The sequence below is a fragment of the Vanrija albida genome (assembly GCF_041260175.1).
Source record: "Vanrija albida strain AlHP1 chromosome Unknown contig_3, whole genome shotgun sequence".
Lineage (NCBI taxonomy): Eukaryota > Fungi > Basidiomycota > Tremellomycetes > Trichosporonales > Trichosporonaceae > Vanrija > Vanrija albida.
The window spans coordinates 118,799-132,551 of NW_027191422.1; the positions used below are offsets into that span (position 1 = coordinate 118,799).

General features: G+C 66.6%; 8 protein-coding genes across 8 annotated transcripts; 3 read left to right on the top strand and 5 right to left on the bottom strand.

Annotated features, from left to right (window-relative positions):
* Positions 1-666: 666 nt before the first annotated feature.
* On the top strand, positions 667-1,749 carry Q8F55_003320 (uncharacterized protein; the record flags this gene model as incomplete). The annotated part of the gene is made up of 1 exon (XM_069351864.1): positions 667-1,749. One exon carries the CDS (start codon positions 667-669, stop codon positions 1,747-1,749), a length of 1,083 nt encoding a protein of 360 aa, XP_069209282.1.
* A 65-nt stretch (positions 1,750-1,814) lies between these two features.
* Q8F55_003321 (uncharacterized protein) lies at positions 1,815-3,239 on the bottom strand (the record flags this gene model as incomplete). The annotated part of the gene is made up of 4 exons (XM_069351865.1): positions 1,815-1,975; positions 2,009-2,173; positions 2,289-2,541; positions 3,000-3,239. 4 exons carry the CDS (start codon positions 3,237-3,239, stop codon positions 1,815-1,817), a joined length of 819 nt encoding a protein of 272 aa, XP_069209283.1.
* A 320-nt stretch (positions 3,240-3,559) lies between these two features.
* On the bottom strand, positions 3,560-4,748 carry Q8F55_003322 (uncharacterized protein; the record flags this gene model as incomplete). Its single annotated transcript, XM_069351866.1, has 5 exons — positions 3,560-3,963; positions 4,014-4,124; positions 4,173-4,195; positions 4,229-4,434; positions 4,572-4,748. 5 exons carry the CDS (start codon positions 4,746-4,748, stop codon positions 3,560-3,562), a joined length of 921 nt encoding a protein of 306 aa, XP_069209284.1.
* Positions 4,749-5,144: 396 nt separating this feature from the next.
* Positions 5,145-5,861, bottom strand: Q8F55_003323 (uncharacterized protein; the record flags this gene model as incomplete). The annotated part of the gene is made up of 3 exons (XM_069351867.1): positions 5,145-5,488; positions 5,524-5,582; positions 5,614-5,861. The coding sequence occupies 3 exons, from the start codon at positions 5,859-5,861 to the stop codon at positions 5,145-5,147; spliced, it is 651 nt and encodes a 216-aa protein (XP_069209285.1).
* Positions 5,862-6,785: 924 nt separating this feature from the next.
* On the bottom strand, positions 6,786-7,619 carry Q8F55_003324 (uncharacterized protein; the record flags this gene model as incomplete). Its single annotated transcript, XM_069351868.1, has 1 exon — positions 6,786-7,619. The coding sequence occupies one exon, from the start codon at positions 7,617-7,619 to the stop codon at positions 6,786-6,788; it is 834 nt and encodes a 277-aa protein (XP_069209286.1).
* Positions 7,620-7,920: 301 nt separating this feature from the next.
* Q8F55_003325 (uncharacterized protein) lies at positions 7,921-9,260 on the bottom strand (the record flags this gene model as incomplete). The annotated part of the gene is made up of 3 exons (XM_069351869.1): positions 7,921-8,858; positions 8,915-8,976; positions 9,022-9,260. The coding sequence occupies 3 exons, from the start codon at positions 9,258-9,260 to the stop codon at positions 7,921-7,923; spliced, it is 1,239 nt and encodes a 412-aa protein (XP_069209287.1).
* A 1,189-nt stretch (positions 9,261-10,449) lies between these two features.
* Positions 10,450-11,441, top strand: Q8F55_003326 (uncharacterized protein; the record flags this gene model as incomplete). Its single annotated transcript, XM_069351870.1, has 3 exons — positions 10,450-10,763; positions 10,983-11,303; positions 11,369-11,441. The coding sequence occupies 3 exons, from the start codon at positions 10,450-10,452 to the stop codon at positions 11,439-11,441; spliced, it is 708 nt and encodes a 235-aa protein (XP_069209288.1).
* A 136-nt stretch (positions 11,442-11,577) lies between these two features.
* Positions 11,578-13,710, top strand: Q8F55_003327 (uncharacterized protein; the record flags this gene model as incomplete). Its single annotated transcript, XM_069351871.1, has 5 exons — positions 11,578-11,888; positions 11,927-12,042; positions 12,303-13,108; positions 13,147-13,566; positions 13,609-13,710. 5 exons carry the CDS (start codon positions 11,578-11,580, stop codon positions 13,708-13,710), a joined length of 1,755 nt encoding a protein of 584 aa, XP_069209289.1.
* Positions 13,711-13,753: the final 43 nt, after the last annotated feature.

Below are 13,753 nucleotides of genomic sequence, written 5' to 3' on the forward strand. Positions count from 1 at the left end.
GCCGCTTGTGGTAAGGAGCGTAAGGGAGTGCTTCAGCGTAGGTGGTTAGGCACTGGTCAGAGCTGCTCGTCGAGCGTGTCGAGAGAGCAGCAGCAACGTGGCCGCCGCGTGAGGTCCCTCGAGGTGACCAACAGACAACAGGCGGTTGGCGCAGCCGACGCGTGACCCTCCTTCCAGCCTCCAGGCTGCAGTTTCCGGGCCTGGAGCGCGTCACGCCGAGCATGTTCAATGGACGAGACGGGTGGAACGAATATGCACTCGGAGGATTCAGTGTGCTGCGGTCAGTCTCGGGGGCTTGATGGACAATGGAATGTGGTTGAGTGATCTGCATGGCGGCAAGCCGAGATGCCGAGGTGGCATCGACGCGGACGTGCATCTGATCAGCAGCCGCTCGCCATCGTCGTCCTTGTTTGTCCTCGTCCCCGTTCTGACACACACCATGTGCTGCTGGAACACTGCCGCGCTGCCGAATCATGTCGTTTACATTCGTGCTGACCCAAGGCACTGACCGACTGAATGCGCTTTCCTCTCAGCGTATCAGCGCTCGCCCAAGTGGCAGCATGGGGACGGTAATAGACGCATGACGTCAAGTTGTGAGAAACCCGACATCCACGACATCCAACCCGAGCGTCGTCTTTTACTCACTCTCACTCTCTCTCCCCGGTCATGCTCAAGAGCTCGGCCCGCCTCGCATCCATCCACACCCGCCGCCCCACCACGCTCGCCACCCTCCGCCGCGCCGCCCTCGCCCGCCCCTCCCCCCTCCCCCTCCCCTCCCTCCTCCCCCGCCGCACCCTCACCACCACGCGCGCCATGTCCAACCCCCAGGTCCAGGCCATCGCCGGCCCGCTCACCAGCACGGCGACCTTCCTCGTCCTCACCGTCCAGCCGGGGGGCGAGGCGGCCGTCGCCGACGTCCTCGGCTCCGTGTCTGACCTGTCGAAGAACGTCGCGATCCGGGACGCGGGCGCCGGCCTCTCGGTCACGGTCGGCATCGGCGCGCGCGTGTGGGACGCCGTCACGGGCCTTTCCCGCCCGTCTGAGCTGCACGAGTTCAAGGAGCTGCGCGGGGCGACGCATACCGCGCCCTCGACGCCGGGCGACTTGCTGTTCCACATCCGCGCCGAGCGCCGCGACCTCGTGTACGAGTTTGAGCGCATCCTCCTCGACAAGCTCGGCGCGGCCGTGACTGTCGAGGATGAGACGACAGGCTTCAGGTACTTTGACGCGCGCGACCTCCTCGGCTTTATCGACGGGACGGCCAACCCCATCGGCCAGGCGCTGGATGCGAGCGTCATCATCGCGGAGGAGGACGACGCGCACGCCGCCCGCGGGTCGTACGTCACAACGCAAAAGTACCTCCACAACCTCAAGTCCTGGGGCAAGCTCAAGACCGAGGACCAGGAGGCGGTGATTGGGCGCACCAAGATCGACAACGTCGAGCTCGCGGACCAGGCCGACGCCGACCAGAAGCCGCACAAGCAGCTCGCGACGATTGTGGATGAGAACGGCGTCGAGCACGACATCCTCCGCGACAACATGCCGTTCGGGGCGCCGGGCAAGGGCGAGTACGGCACCTACTTTATCGGATACTCGCGCCGGCTCTGGGTCACCGAGGAGATGCTCCGCCGCATGTTCATCGGCGTGCCGGAGGGCAAGCACGACCGCATCTTGGACTTTAGCACGGCCGTCACCGGCAGTGTGTTCTTTGTGCCGTGTGCCGAGGTGCTCGACAGCATCGGGAGCTAGAGCGCATGCTACAGTACACCGCTGCATCTTTACCGTTCATCTGCTTACAACCATCTCGACGCTCACTACAGCTTGCTCGGGACCCACCGGGGCTTGCGCTTCTCCTTGAACGCAATCAGCCCCTCGAGGATGTTCTCGCCCTCCTCGAGCGCCTTGATAGGCCCCGAGTCGAGGATGAGGCGCTGCGCGGCGTGCGACGACGTCGTCTCGTGCGTGATGTGGATGGCTGCGTGTCAGTTGTGCAGCTCGGCCCACTCACCATGCAGCTGTGCGACGACCGAGTCGGGCGAGTTCTCGGCAATCTCCTGCGCGAGGGCGAGCGCGCGCGCGTCCACCTCGTCGTCGGGGACGACGTAGTTGATCATGTTGAGGGCAAGGGCCTCGGCCGGGAGGATGTTGCGCCCGGTGAGGATGAGCTCGGTGGCTGGGGTGTGAGCGGAGCACGAGAGCACGAGCGAAGCGAGTGCGGCGAGTGCAGCGCGAGCCGCCGTCGACCCGACCTTGTCGGCCTCGCGCGGCGCAGCCCCTCGCCCACTCACCCTTCTGGTGCCCGACGAGCTTGACGAAGCGCGGGATGCCCCCCATGCCGATCCACACCCCCCGCTTGACCTCGGGAAAGCCGAACTTTGCCTTGTCCCCAGCCACGACCATGTCGAGGTTGACAATCATCTCGGACCCGCCGCCGAGCGCGACGCCGTGCACGGCGCCGATGATGGGCTTCTTGGTGATGCGGGTCGATATGGCGCCGAAGCCGTTCCTCGTGACCTTCATCCAGTCCTTGCCTTCTGATTGCTGCGGGGGTTAGCGAGCGTTAGCGAGCGGTGGGGTGGGGGGTGGGGAGGGGTAGGGATGGGGGAGGGGGTGGGGAGGGAGGGGGTAGTCGGCGCATGCATGGGTGCTGGCGGAGACGGAGCACGGGTGCCGGCGAACCAGCCCCGCTCGTCGCCAGCAGCGCCGGTGCCGACGGCCGACATCACGACGCTGATGCCCCGGCTCCCCGGTCCCCGGCAACCAACAGCCGCGGCGCCCCGCGCCGGCCTAGCTTCCCCGCTGACGTCGACGGCGCGCTGCTCAGCGATCATGAACGCCGCAGCGGCGTGCAGTAGCGCGGGGGTAGCGTCGGCACCCATGCGGTGCCGTGGGCAGCGCGGGGGTCGATACATCCTCTTCCCATCGCCTCCCCCCCACCCCCGCCCCACTACAGACATCCTCGCGGCGAGCTGCGCCCGCCCGCTCGCACCCGCACTCACCCAAGCGAGCAGATCCGCGCCGGCGCACCACGCCTTCCTGCTCGTGCTCCCCAGGATGGCGACGTACAGCGTCGGCTCGTTGTCGAACCACGCGAAGGCGGCCTCGAGCGCCGCATTCAGCGGGCCGTTCATCGCGTTGTAGTTCTTGGGCCGGTTCATGGCCACGTGGAGGACGTGCTCGGCCGGGAAGGAGAGGACGACCTCTGGGGCCTCGGGGGGCGAGGTTGTGAACTGGGGCATTGTGGGAGAGGTGGATGAGACAAGGCGAGAGTACAACAGCGCTGGTATATGTTGACAACTGAGGCCAAGCCAGTCAGTAGCCCGAGTTGTGGGTCAGTAGTCTGTTGTCAGCTTGTCGCCTCGCGTTAGCCGGGCCGATGGAGCAATGTCGACCGGAGACTTGCCGGCGGCGGCCGACTCGCATTTTGGTGGGGGAAGTGGGGGAGGGAGGCACCGACACCTTGGCACTTCCGCGGAACAGCGCGTCGAGGGTATGTATGCACAACACCATGCCATCCTGGGTACTACTCTCTACGCATACAAGCAAGCCACGGCCAGGCTTACTGCCGTGCAAACCCGTGGCGATAGAACCACTGGGCCAGCAGCACGGTCATCTCGGGCGTGATAACGTGCCCCCGGTTCTTCTGGATATAGTACTCGAGCAGCCCGCCCGGCTTGCTCTCAGCATTCGCCTTGTTCTTGGCCAGCTGCTCCAGCCCAATCGGGACCGGGATCACCATGTCCAGCTCGCCGTAGAGACAGAAAATCTTCTTGCCCTCGTACCCGCCCTCGGGGAGGTGGTAGAACTTGTCCAGCGAGGGCCCGTACGCGGCCTTCACTGCGCCCGGCTGGTCGGCGACGCGGAAGAGGAACTCGGAGCCAAAGACCTCGGGCGGGATCGAGATGATGGGCGCGCCGAGGCGGATGCGCAGGTCGGTCTTTAGCAGGCGCCAGGTTTGGTGTCCTGGGCGGTGGTCAGCTGGCCGTACCGCCAATCTCGAAGAGTCCACTCACCGCCGAGCGACAGCCCACACGGCATCCACTCCTCCACGACGCGCTCGCCATTCGGGAACAGGTAGACCGGCAGAAAGTCGTACATGAACGCCTGGTCAGCCATGCCCGAGGCTGGCGCATCAGCTCGTTCGCCTCCGCCCGCCTCCTCGGCCCACTCACTAATGTTCACGGCCATGTCGACGCTGCCGTCAGCCCCCGCCGAATACACCACTCACAGCCTGTGCGGGTTCTTCGGGAACGGGAGATTGCCCTTCCGGTGCCGTCTCCGCTCGCCGTGGTTCCGCTGGTCCATGGTCACGACGAGCACGTCGCGCCGGCGCGTGTGCCCCGCCTCGGCGTCCAGGCGCCGGATCTCGCCCAGCAGGCCGGTCGCCATGCCGTCCAGCTGACTCGCTTTGTTGGCCCAGCCGTGTGCGATGGTCTGGACACAGGGCAGCGATTGTCGAGGCCAGGCAGAGCATGTCCGAGGTGTCGAGTGGAGGGAGGCGTCAGCTATCGCCCTCGCTATCGTCACCGCCCTCGCCCTCACAGGCGTGCTCGCTCCGCTCGCACACTCACCACAACCCCAATCGGCAGATCACTCCCCCGGATCTCGTCCAGCCCAAACACATGCACGTCGAGGTCTGCGATCCAGATGGTCGTCTTAGACGCGGTCGGGTGGTCGAGGTGGAGCGGCGCAAAGTCCATGACGTGTTCCGGCCCCCCAGGCTGGGGGCGGGGTTCCTGTTCTGACATGGTGTGGGGGCAACGAGAGTATGGCCGAGGTGACGCTGGTGTAGACGTCGCTGATGTCAAGAGAGTCGAGAGCGTCGAGTGGAGAAATGTTGTGGGGTGGATGGCACCGGTTATCAGCTCGCGCCGGCAGTCGGCCATCGCCGGAATCGTACTCCTCGGCATTGGCGAGGGCAGTCAGCGGACGTGACAACAGCAGCCAGCAGCGACAACAGCGTGCATGTCAGCACGAGGCAGCGCGGACAGCGTCAGGCAGCGCGACAGGGCTACACGGGGCACCTCGGCCGCTGGTGCATCGCTGGTACCCGTAGATTAGATCACTGCAGGAGACTGCGCAACGCCGACAGACGCCGAGCAGTCGCCGAGCCCTCGATCATAGGTGCATCAGAGAGATAACGTCTACAGCGCCGCCGCAACCACCAACCCAGCAGCGACGAGCACGCCGAGGCCGGCGCGTGCACGCACGGCGGAACTCGTCCCAGAGATAGGGGCCACCTGCGGGGTGGGGGACGCCGACGCCGAGCCCGACGCCGAGGTCGGCGCCGACGTGCCCCCCGAGCCCAGCGCGCTGCTGTTCGTCGCTCCCCCAACCGACGGGTTGGACACCGGCGGGTTAGACACCGGCGCCACGGCGTACGACACGCTGCTGACCGTCACGACGGCGGCCACCGTCTCCGTCTGCGTCTCGTACGCCGTCGCGGTGCGCGTGAGCGTGTCGGTCGTGTACTCGTACTCCTCCTCGTCTGCCGTCAGCGGGCCAACCCCAGCCCAGACCCACTGCAGTTCTCGCCATTGGGGCAGCACTTGACCTCGCCGCGGTACATGACGCAGTATTCGCTCCCGTCAGCGCGCCCACGCCCCCACTCACCCCTCGTCGCAGCTGCTCGTGCCCTGCGCGAGGTCGCAGCACGTCTTGCCGCGCTGCGTGCAGGCGTTCGGCCAGGCCGCGCACGCGACCGGATGGGACGCGGGGCACTCGAGCGCGCGGGCGTGGTGGGTGCCGAGGGCGAGGTTGGGCACCGGCGCCGGGCCGAGCCACAGCCCGCCGTCAGCGCGGGCCGGACCGAGCGCAAGCGTCGCGGGCGCGAGGAGCAGTGTGGTGAGTGGCAAGAGCATGGGAGTGGGTGCGGGCTGCGTGCATTCGGGAATTGTTTATCTACTCTACTCTACTCGCTTCGCTGCACTCACTCGCTGTCGGACGCGTCGAATGCTGCGCTTCCCGCGCGCGGATGCCAGTGCCAAGCCCGCGCGTCCCGCGGCGCCACACCCGTCGATCCGCACTCGAGTGGCGGGGGTGTACAGTTGTATGCACTGCATGCTTGACATTGGAGAGCAGACCATGCAACAGTCATGGCAGCGCAGCTAGACTCGGGGGCTACGCGCGATCGTTGGACCGAGTCAAGAATGTCGCAACAGCGTTTCAATCTATAGTACACACTGGCCACAACCGCTGTGGCCAGCAGCGATAACGGCACCGACGCCACCCCCCCCCCCCCCCCGCCGCGCACGCCGTCCGGTTGGGACACGGTTCCGGCAACTCGGGGTCGGTGCAGAGGTGCTGGCGCGGGGCCCACCGCCGCGCCGAGGTCGCGTGAGGTCGCGTAAAGTCGCGTGAGTCAGGCGGGGAAGGCTGAGGGAATGGTAGGAGATGCTGGGTTCGAGCGCAACGAGGAGAAGCAGGAGCACGACGGCCGCGGTGAGCACTCGGACCCGTCCTACCGCATCTTACGTGCTCGACACCAGCTTCATCTACACCACCACCACGGCTCGGTGTATTCCAGAGGCAGAACCAGCCGGAGCCTGAGCTACATGTACCTCTTCTCGGTCCGAGCCAGGAACCGTGCTGCAATCTCGTTGTCCGTTCCGCCGAGTGCGGCTCCCCGCCACTGCCACAGGGTTTGTGCCTGGCGCGTCGCGTCCTGGACCCACTTGTCCGCCGTTGCATCATTGCGGGCATCGAGCCCGCTGGCCGCGGCACTGCCTCACGCGTATCAGGGATAAACAGACGGATGATTGCATAGACGATTGCAGGTGGAGGCACTACCACGCCGCCGCGACCGCGCCGGCCGCCGCGAACGCAGCAGCCAGCGCGGCGCACTCGCGCGCGCTCGTCGCGCCGCTGCCCTTGGTAGCCTGCGCGCCTTGGCTGGTCTGCGCCGAGTCCCCGCCGCCGGTGATCTTCACGGCGTCAACGTCCGCCTTGTTGCGGAACGCGACGATGTTGTCGAGCATGATGCCGTAGGTGCCGGTGCGGACCTCGCGAGGAGGCGTATGATAGATGCGCAGCACGTTCTCCTTTGTCGGGTCGTCAAACGCAAACTTGTACGTGAACCCGCACGCTCCGTCCGAGCTCTCGGCGGCGGACGTGGGCGTCGGCTTCGCGCCGCTCACGCCCTGGACCCTGCCCGGCTCCTGGTTGTTGACTGCGATCTCGGCCTCGTGCCCCGCGTCGGCGGTGACGAGCAGCGCGAAGCCCGCGATCCCGCTCGCGAAGCGGACCCCCGCCGTGCCGAGGTTGGCGAGCTGATACGCCTCGGGCGTGACGCAGCCCTTCGCGGTCGTCCAACCGCCGTCGATGTACTGCACGTCGGTGGAGAGCGAGAGCCGGGCCCACGACTGGTTCGCAGGGAGGTGGTAGACCGAGCCGCCGCCGTCGACACCGCCGCTGGGCCTTGCTGTGTAGACCGAGTCGCCGCCGTCAACACCGCCGCTGGGCGTTGCTTTGCTGCCGCTGGACGCTGTCGAGGCATCGGTCGCGCGGATCTGGCGCTCGTCGATGCCCGCCGCGGTGGCGCGCTCGCCGAGCGCGAGGCCCGTGTTGGGGACAATGGCAGACACGCCGGCGAGGAGGACGAGCGCAGTGGGGAGCAGCATTGTGGCGGGGGGAGCGATGGGCGACCGATCATCACCCTCTACTCTCTTCTTAAGCATCACTAAAGCCTCACCGGCAAGCCTACTCCACTAACATCACGGCAGCCGCTAGGGGGACAGGGAGCGGCACCACGGGACACGGGCACTTTATGTACATCGCCACATTGCCCTGGTGTTTGGCCCTGCCCGCACGTCGGGTGCAAAGTGCAAACAAGAGGTGCGACGCGCAAACATAGGTGCGACGCAACGACATTGCATAGCCACATTGTCCTTGGATATGGAGACACGATCTACGAGGCAGAATCTAGAACGTGACGGCGACAAAGCCGGCCGCGGCGAACGCAGCGGCCAGGGCGCCACACTCGCGCGGGCTAGTCGCGCCCGAGACGGCGGCCTGGGCGCCGGCCTTGCCGACGGCGCCGTTGTTCTTGATCTGCAGCGCGTCGAGGTCGCTCTTGTTCGCGTACGCGACGATGCGGTCGATCTTGATACCGTAGCTGCCGGAGCGAACCTGCGCTGGCACCGTGTGCCCAATGCGCACCGTGTTCTCGGCCGTGGCGGTTGTCTCAAAGGCGTACTTGTACACAAACTCGCACCCGCCGCCGGCGCTGATGACCGAGCCGACGCTGCTCGGGATGGCAGACTGCGACGCGCCGCTGCTCACCGCCTGGATGCTGGCAAGGTCGTTGTTGTTGACTCCGATGCTGGCCACGTGCCCCACGTCGGCGCTGACCGCAATCGCAAAGCCTGCGATCCCGCTCTTGAGCCGGATCTGCGCGTCACCAGCCTCGGTGATTGTGCGCGCCGAGCCGAGGACGTCACAGCCGGTAGCCTTCTGCCAGTTGCCAGTGTACGCGACGTCGGTGTCCAGGTCGATCAGGCCCCACGAGTCGCCAGAGGGGATCGAGTAGACACCGCCGCTGCCGCCGCCGCCACCGCCGCCGCCGCCTCCTCCACCACCAGTACCACCAGTACCGCCACCGCTGCCAGTGCCGCTGTTGCCATTGCTGTTGTCGTCCGTGCTGCCGCCGGTGCCCTCGTCAGCACCAACAGGGCCGTTCGTCGGCCTCGTGGCGCCTGGCGTCGTCGTGTCGAACAGGCCGATGCCGCCGCCGCCCGTCGTAGTGGGGATGGGCACGCTGTTGGTGACGCCGCCGCCGCCGCCGCCGCCGCCGGGCACGCGCGTCGTCGCCGGAGTGCCGCGGTACGTGCGCGTATACTCGTCGTAGGGGCCGAGTCCGGCTGCGCGTGCCAGTGTCAGTCGCCAGATCGCCGCCGCCACATTCACCGCCACTCACTGCAGTTGCCCAGTGCCTTGGGGCAGCAGCTCCACCCGTCGACGCCGTCCCAGCAGTTCTGGCTGGCCCGTCAGCACGCGCGCAACGGCCCCAGAAGCCACACTCACGTCGTCGTCTCGCACGCGCGCCACGACGTCTCGCAGCACGTGTACCCCGGCTCGGCGCACTGGTTCTGGATGTTGGGGCACGGGATGTACCCGGGGTCCTCGCATGTCCATGTGCCCTGGCGGTCTTGGAGACGCCGGCCTCTGTGCGGCGCGAGATCCGCCGCGCCGAGCGGCAGGCCAAACTCGGGCGTGAACGCCGACACGGAGGCGAGGAGGAGGAGCGAGGTTTCGAGCAACATGGGGGATGGAGTGGTGGGGGAGGCTTCGGCCCGCCCTCACGTCTTAAGAAGCCCCACCGCGCTCACTGCCAAGACCACACCGCTGGGTGTTTGAACCCCGCCGGCAGGGGAGAATGTCACCCCGACCGCGGGCAGAGCGACGGACCACCGCCGCGCAGCATACAGCCCAGTGAGTAGCCCCACAGAGGACCAAACTCGAACGGAGACACGGGCACTTTGAGCCACATTAACCCCCCTGGCGTTTGTACCTGACCGCGAGGCCGCGCGCGGGTGCCGGTGACTTGCCGTCTGCCGCATCGCATCGGGCCGTGGGTTTGGGTCCGACGAGCATCGCCCGCGTGCACTGCCATGCGCCGAGCTGCACAGGAAAGTAAACGCTGCTAGCGTGGTCATGCGGGTCGGAGTTGAATGGCGGCGGCGGCGGGCCGGGGGTACTAGTCGCGACCCACTCTTGAGGCCCACTCGGCGAATCAGATTAGCAGCGAGTCGACGTGCGGTTAGGCATATGCACTGCTGTGGAGCTCCCATGACCAGTACCGGGGCACTGCCGTGCGCGTCGTCGTCGGCGAAGGCACAGTGCCGAGGCACATGCTGGGGCTAGCATTCCGCACTGCAATCTATCGGCCGAGAGTCGGCGCGTCGGCGTCCGCGTCCTCGCTGTTTTGCCTCTATCAAGGTGGGCAGTGGGCTATCGTCCTTGTGTGATCCACACTCGAGCGAGACGGACTCGTGCGCGATCGTGTTGAGTCCAGCGGGAGGGGTGGCTTTGAATTGGCTCGCCAAGCTAGCGACAACAACGTGCGCGTCTGGCAACGTTGTCGGTCGTGAGCTAGTGAGTTGGGGTGAGTAGCGGTGAGGAGTGGTGGTCAGTCATCGGTGACATCCTTGGGTCAGCGTTGTGGTCGGCACTCCTGACCACCCTATGCCACTGAGCTCATGACACCGGGTGCTTGATCCAACCTCAACCCTCGTCTGTCCCACCTACCTGCTCTCGCTTACCGTTTCGCGGCCCTTCACCCACTGATGACCTCCAAAGGACATGCCCAGGATAACACTAAACCTTGACGAGAAGAATGTACGTGACTCGCCCAAACGGGACAGCGCGCCCTCCGCGAGCACCTGCCTGCCGTGAAGGACTCCTGCGCTATAAGCGAATGCTCAAGCACCTACCCATACTCACCACCTCACCATGCTCTCAGTCTCGACGCTCACCGCCATCGCCGTCGCCGTAGGGATCGAGTACCTCCTCATCGGGGTGTGGGACCTGCTCGCGCCGCGCTCGGCCGCGCGCTTCCTCGGCTTCAGCGCGCCCAAGGAAGCCGACAACGACCCCGTCCCGACCCTCGTGCCGATGCTCGGCGCGCGCGACCTCACTATCGGCGCTGCGCTCGTGGTCCTCGCGCACGATGGCGCGACGCACGCGCTCGGCGTTGTCGTGCTCTGCGCCAGCGCGCTCAACTTTGTCGACGCGGTCGCCGTGGGCCGCCGCAGCGGATGGGGAATGTGGGTCGGGCGCTGGGCCGAGCTGACTCCAGGGGCGCGCCAGCCTTGATCTTCTCCGCTGCGTTCATCGGCGTCGGATACGGACTCGTGTCGGCGTCGGATTAGGCCAATGCCGATGCGGCGACGCGGTTGGTAGCGCTGGGCCGCACCTTATACCTTAATAGCAGACGATGGTACAATTCAATGTTGACTCTGCCCACTTCCTCATGCTGTTCTCAGTCTTCCCCATCCGACACTTACTGCAGCAGCCGTCGCCGCCGGTGTCGTCTACCTCGTCCGAGGTATCTGGGAGATTGTAGAGCCGGCCTCTGCCGCGCGTGCCTTGCTCGGCTTGCTCCTCCCACCGACAAACAATCAAAACACCGACCCGGTTCCTGCCCTCGTGTCCATAATCGGCGCGCACGACCTCACAATCGGGATCCTGATCCTCTTCTTCGCCTACGCCGGGCAGCCAATGGCCCTCGGCACCGTCTTGGTGTGCACCCTCCCGTGCAACTATCTCGACGCGGGGGCTGTTGATCGACACCGAAGTCCGAGAGGGTGGGTCAGGTCGGGTCATGGGCCGAGGCCGCGCTGGTTGCGGGGACCGAGCTGATCTGTCCCAGCCGTACCGCATGGTGGCTCTTCGCCATGGCGCTGCTCTACGTCGGGTTCAGCCTCCTCATTGCCTCGGCGTGACCGAGCTGAGCGCCGAGTCCGCAGCGTGCCTGTCGCGACTGCGGTTCCCCTGGCAACGTTCCGGACGTGCACCACCCCTCCGAGTTGTTTTACCTCGACGAGACAACGAGCTCAATGATCCTCTCTCCACTTCACCATGCTCTCAAGATCAACACTCACGCTCGTCGCTGGCGCCGTGGGGGTCCTGCACCTCGCCGTTTCCTTGTGGGCCACCATCGGGCCGGGCGAGGTTGCGCGCGTCTTGCTCGGCCTCGAGCTCCCTCCAGACGACCAAACCATCCCCGACCTCGTGACCATGATCGGCTGGCGCGACTTCAGTCTGTCGTACATGATCGCTGGCCTCATCAACGAGAGGGAAACAAAGGCGCTCGGCATCGTCATCTGGTGCTCGAGCATGAGCGACTTCAGCAACAGGGTACCAGCGATGCGGGGCCGGGACCTGCGAGCGTGAGTCGTGAGCAGCGTCGACCAGACTAACCCCGCAGCGGTGTCGCCTGCCTGCTCTTCGTGGCATTCAAGTTCATGCTCGGAAGCTGCCTCGTTGCTGCCGCGAGCCCGCGCAAGCTGAGGCTGAGCACTCCGTTACCACTCTACCGCGATTGTGACGATGGGTGGGCGGTGTCGCGTCGTCCCTCACCCGTGGCATCTGCATCATAGTGGACCAGGCGTCCAGCAGACGTGCTTGAAGCACGACGTCGCATTGTATGCATAGGCTCCGAGCGCGAGGTGGCCGAGGTGCTCTGCTCACTGCCAAGATCGACAACAACGGGGCTCCGCACACAGATCTCGCGCACTGCCTTCACCACGAGATCCATCAACCCACGCCTCTTCTTCTCAACTCATCTCCAACTGACCCCCCAGGCCCAATGAGCACTCCCTCAGCCCCAGACGACGTGCCCCTCGACCCATCTGCGCTCCTCGCAGCCGCCCGCGCAACGCTGCACGACCGCGCCGTCGGCGTGCTGGTCGGCAGCGCGCTCGGCGACGCCGTGGGCCTGTACACCGAGTTCCTACCCAAGAAGCGCATCGACGCAGAGTATCCCACGCGCACGTTCTCCCTCCTGCCGAACCCGACGCCCTTCGCGCGCGACATGCACCGGCTCAAGCACGCCCCAGGCGAGTGGACCGACGACACGGACCACGCCCTGCTCGTCCTCCTCTCGTTCCTGCACAGCGGGGCACTCGACCCGCGCGACCTCGCGAGGCGCCTGCACACCTGGGTGCTGATGGGTCTGCGGGCGCTCGACACGCCCCCGCTCGGGCTCGGCGCGACGGTCGGCGCCATCGTCCGCAGGGAGGGCTACCTCGCCGCCCCGGTCGCCACGGCGCACGCGCACTGGGTGAAGAGCGGGCACCAGGCCGCGGCCAACGGCTCGCTCATGCGCACGCACCCCCTCGGCGTGCTGTGCGTCTACTGCTCCCAAGCTGAGACGTTCGAGACCGCGGCCCGCTTCAGCGCCATCACGCACGTCGACCCCCGCTGCGTGGTCGCGTGCATGCTTGGCACGGCGCTCGTCCGCGGGCTGCTCCGCGGCGAGGTGGGCACCGTGGCTGATGTCGACGCGATGGTGGACACCGCGATAGCGGAGTACACCGACCGCGTGCTCCCCATCCTGCGGGCCGAGGGGCCGTTCAGCGCCGCCGACCCGGGCCTCGACGTTGACGAGGTGGGTAAACACACCCGACGTTGACCCACTGACGCCAGTTCAAACGCCACGCGCACGCCTCGACGCTCGCCGAGCTCGAGCTCGACCAAGGCGGGATAGGCTACGTCCTCAAGGCGCTCGGCTCCGGCCTGTGTCTCCTGCGCCAGGCGCTCAGCGCGGTCGCGAGCTCCCCCACGCCGCTGCACGCGCGCGCAACGCTATTCGAGCCGCTCATCACCGCGCTCGTCCTGGAAGGAGGCGACGCCGACACGAACGCGTGCTTCGCCGGCGCCCTGCTCGGCGCGTACGTCGGGTACGCGGCCCTGCCGTGGCGCGACGGCCTGCTCCGCGGCGAGTGGCTGCTGCGCAAGGCCGAGGCGGCGGCGGTCGTCCTCGGCCTCAGTGGGGGCACGTACGACGGCAAGGCGGACACGGACACGCATCTCGACGGCGGGCGTGGGTTCCTCACGCCGGATCAGGTGAGGCCGAGGCTGGGCTGGGCTGGCTGACGCCAGGTCGAGCGCAGGTTTATGGAGCTGCAGGCGCGGATGGCGGCCGAGAACACAGCATGGCTGGCGGCACAGGAGGCGCCGCCGCCCAAGAAGCGCTGGGGCCTGTTTTGATAGAGCGGGATGGAGCAATCAAGCAGGTCAGTGTCGCCCCCGG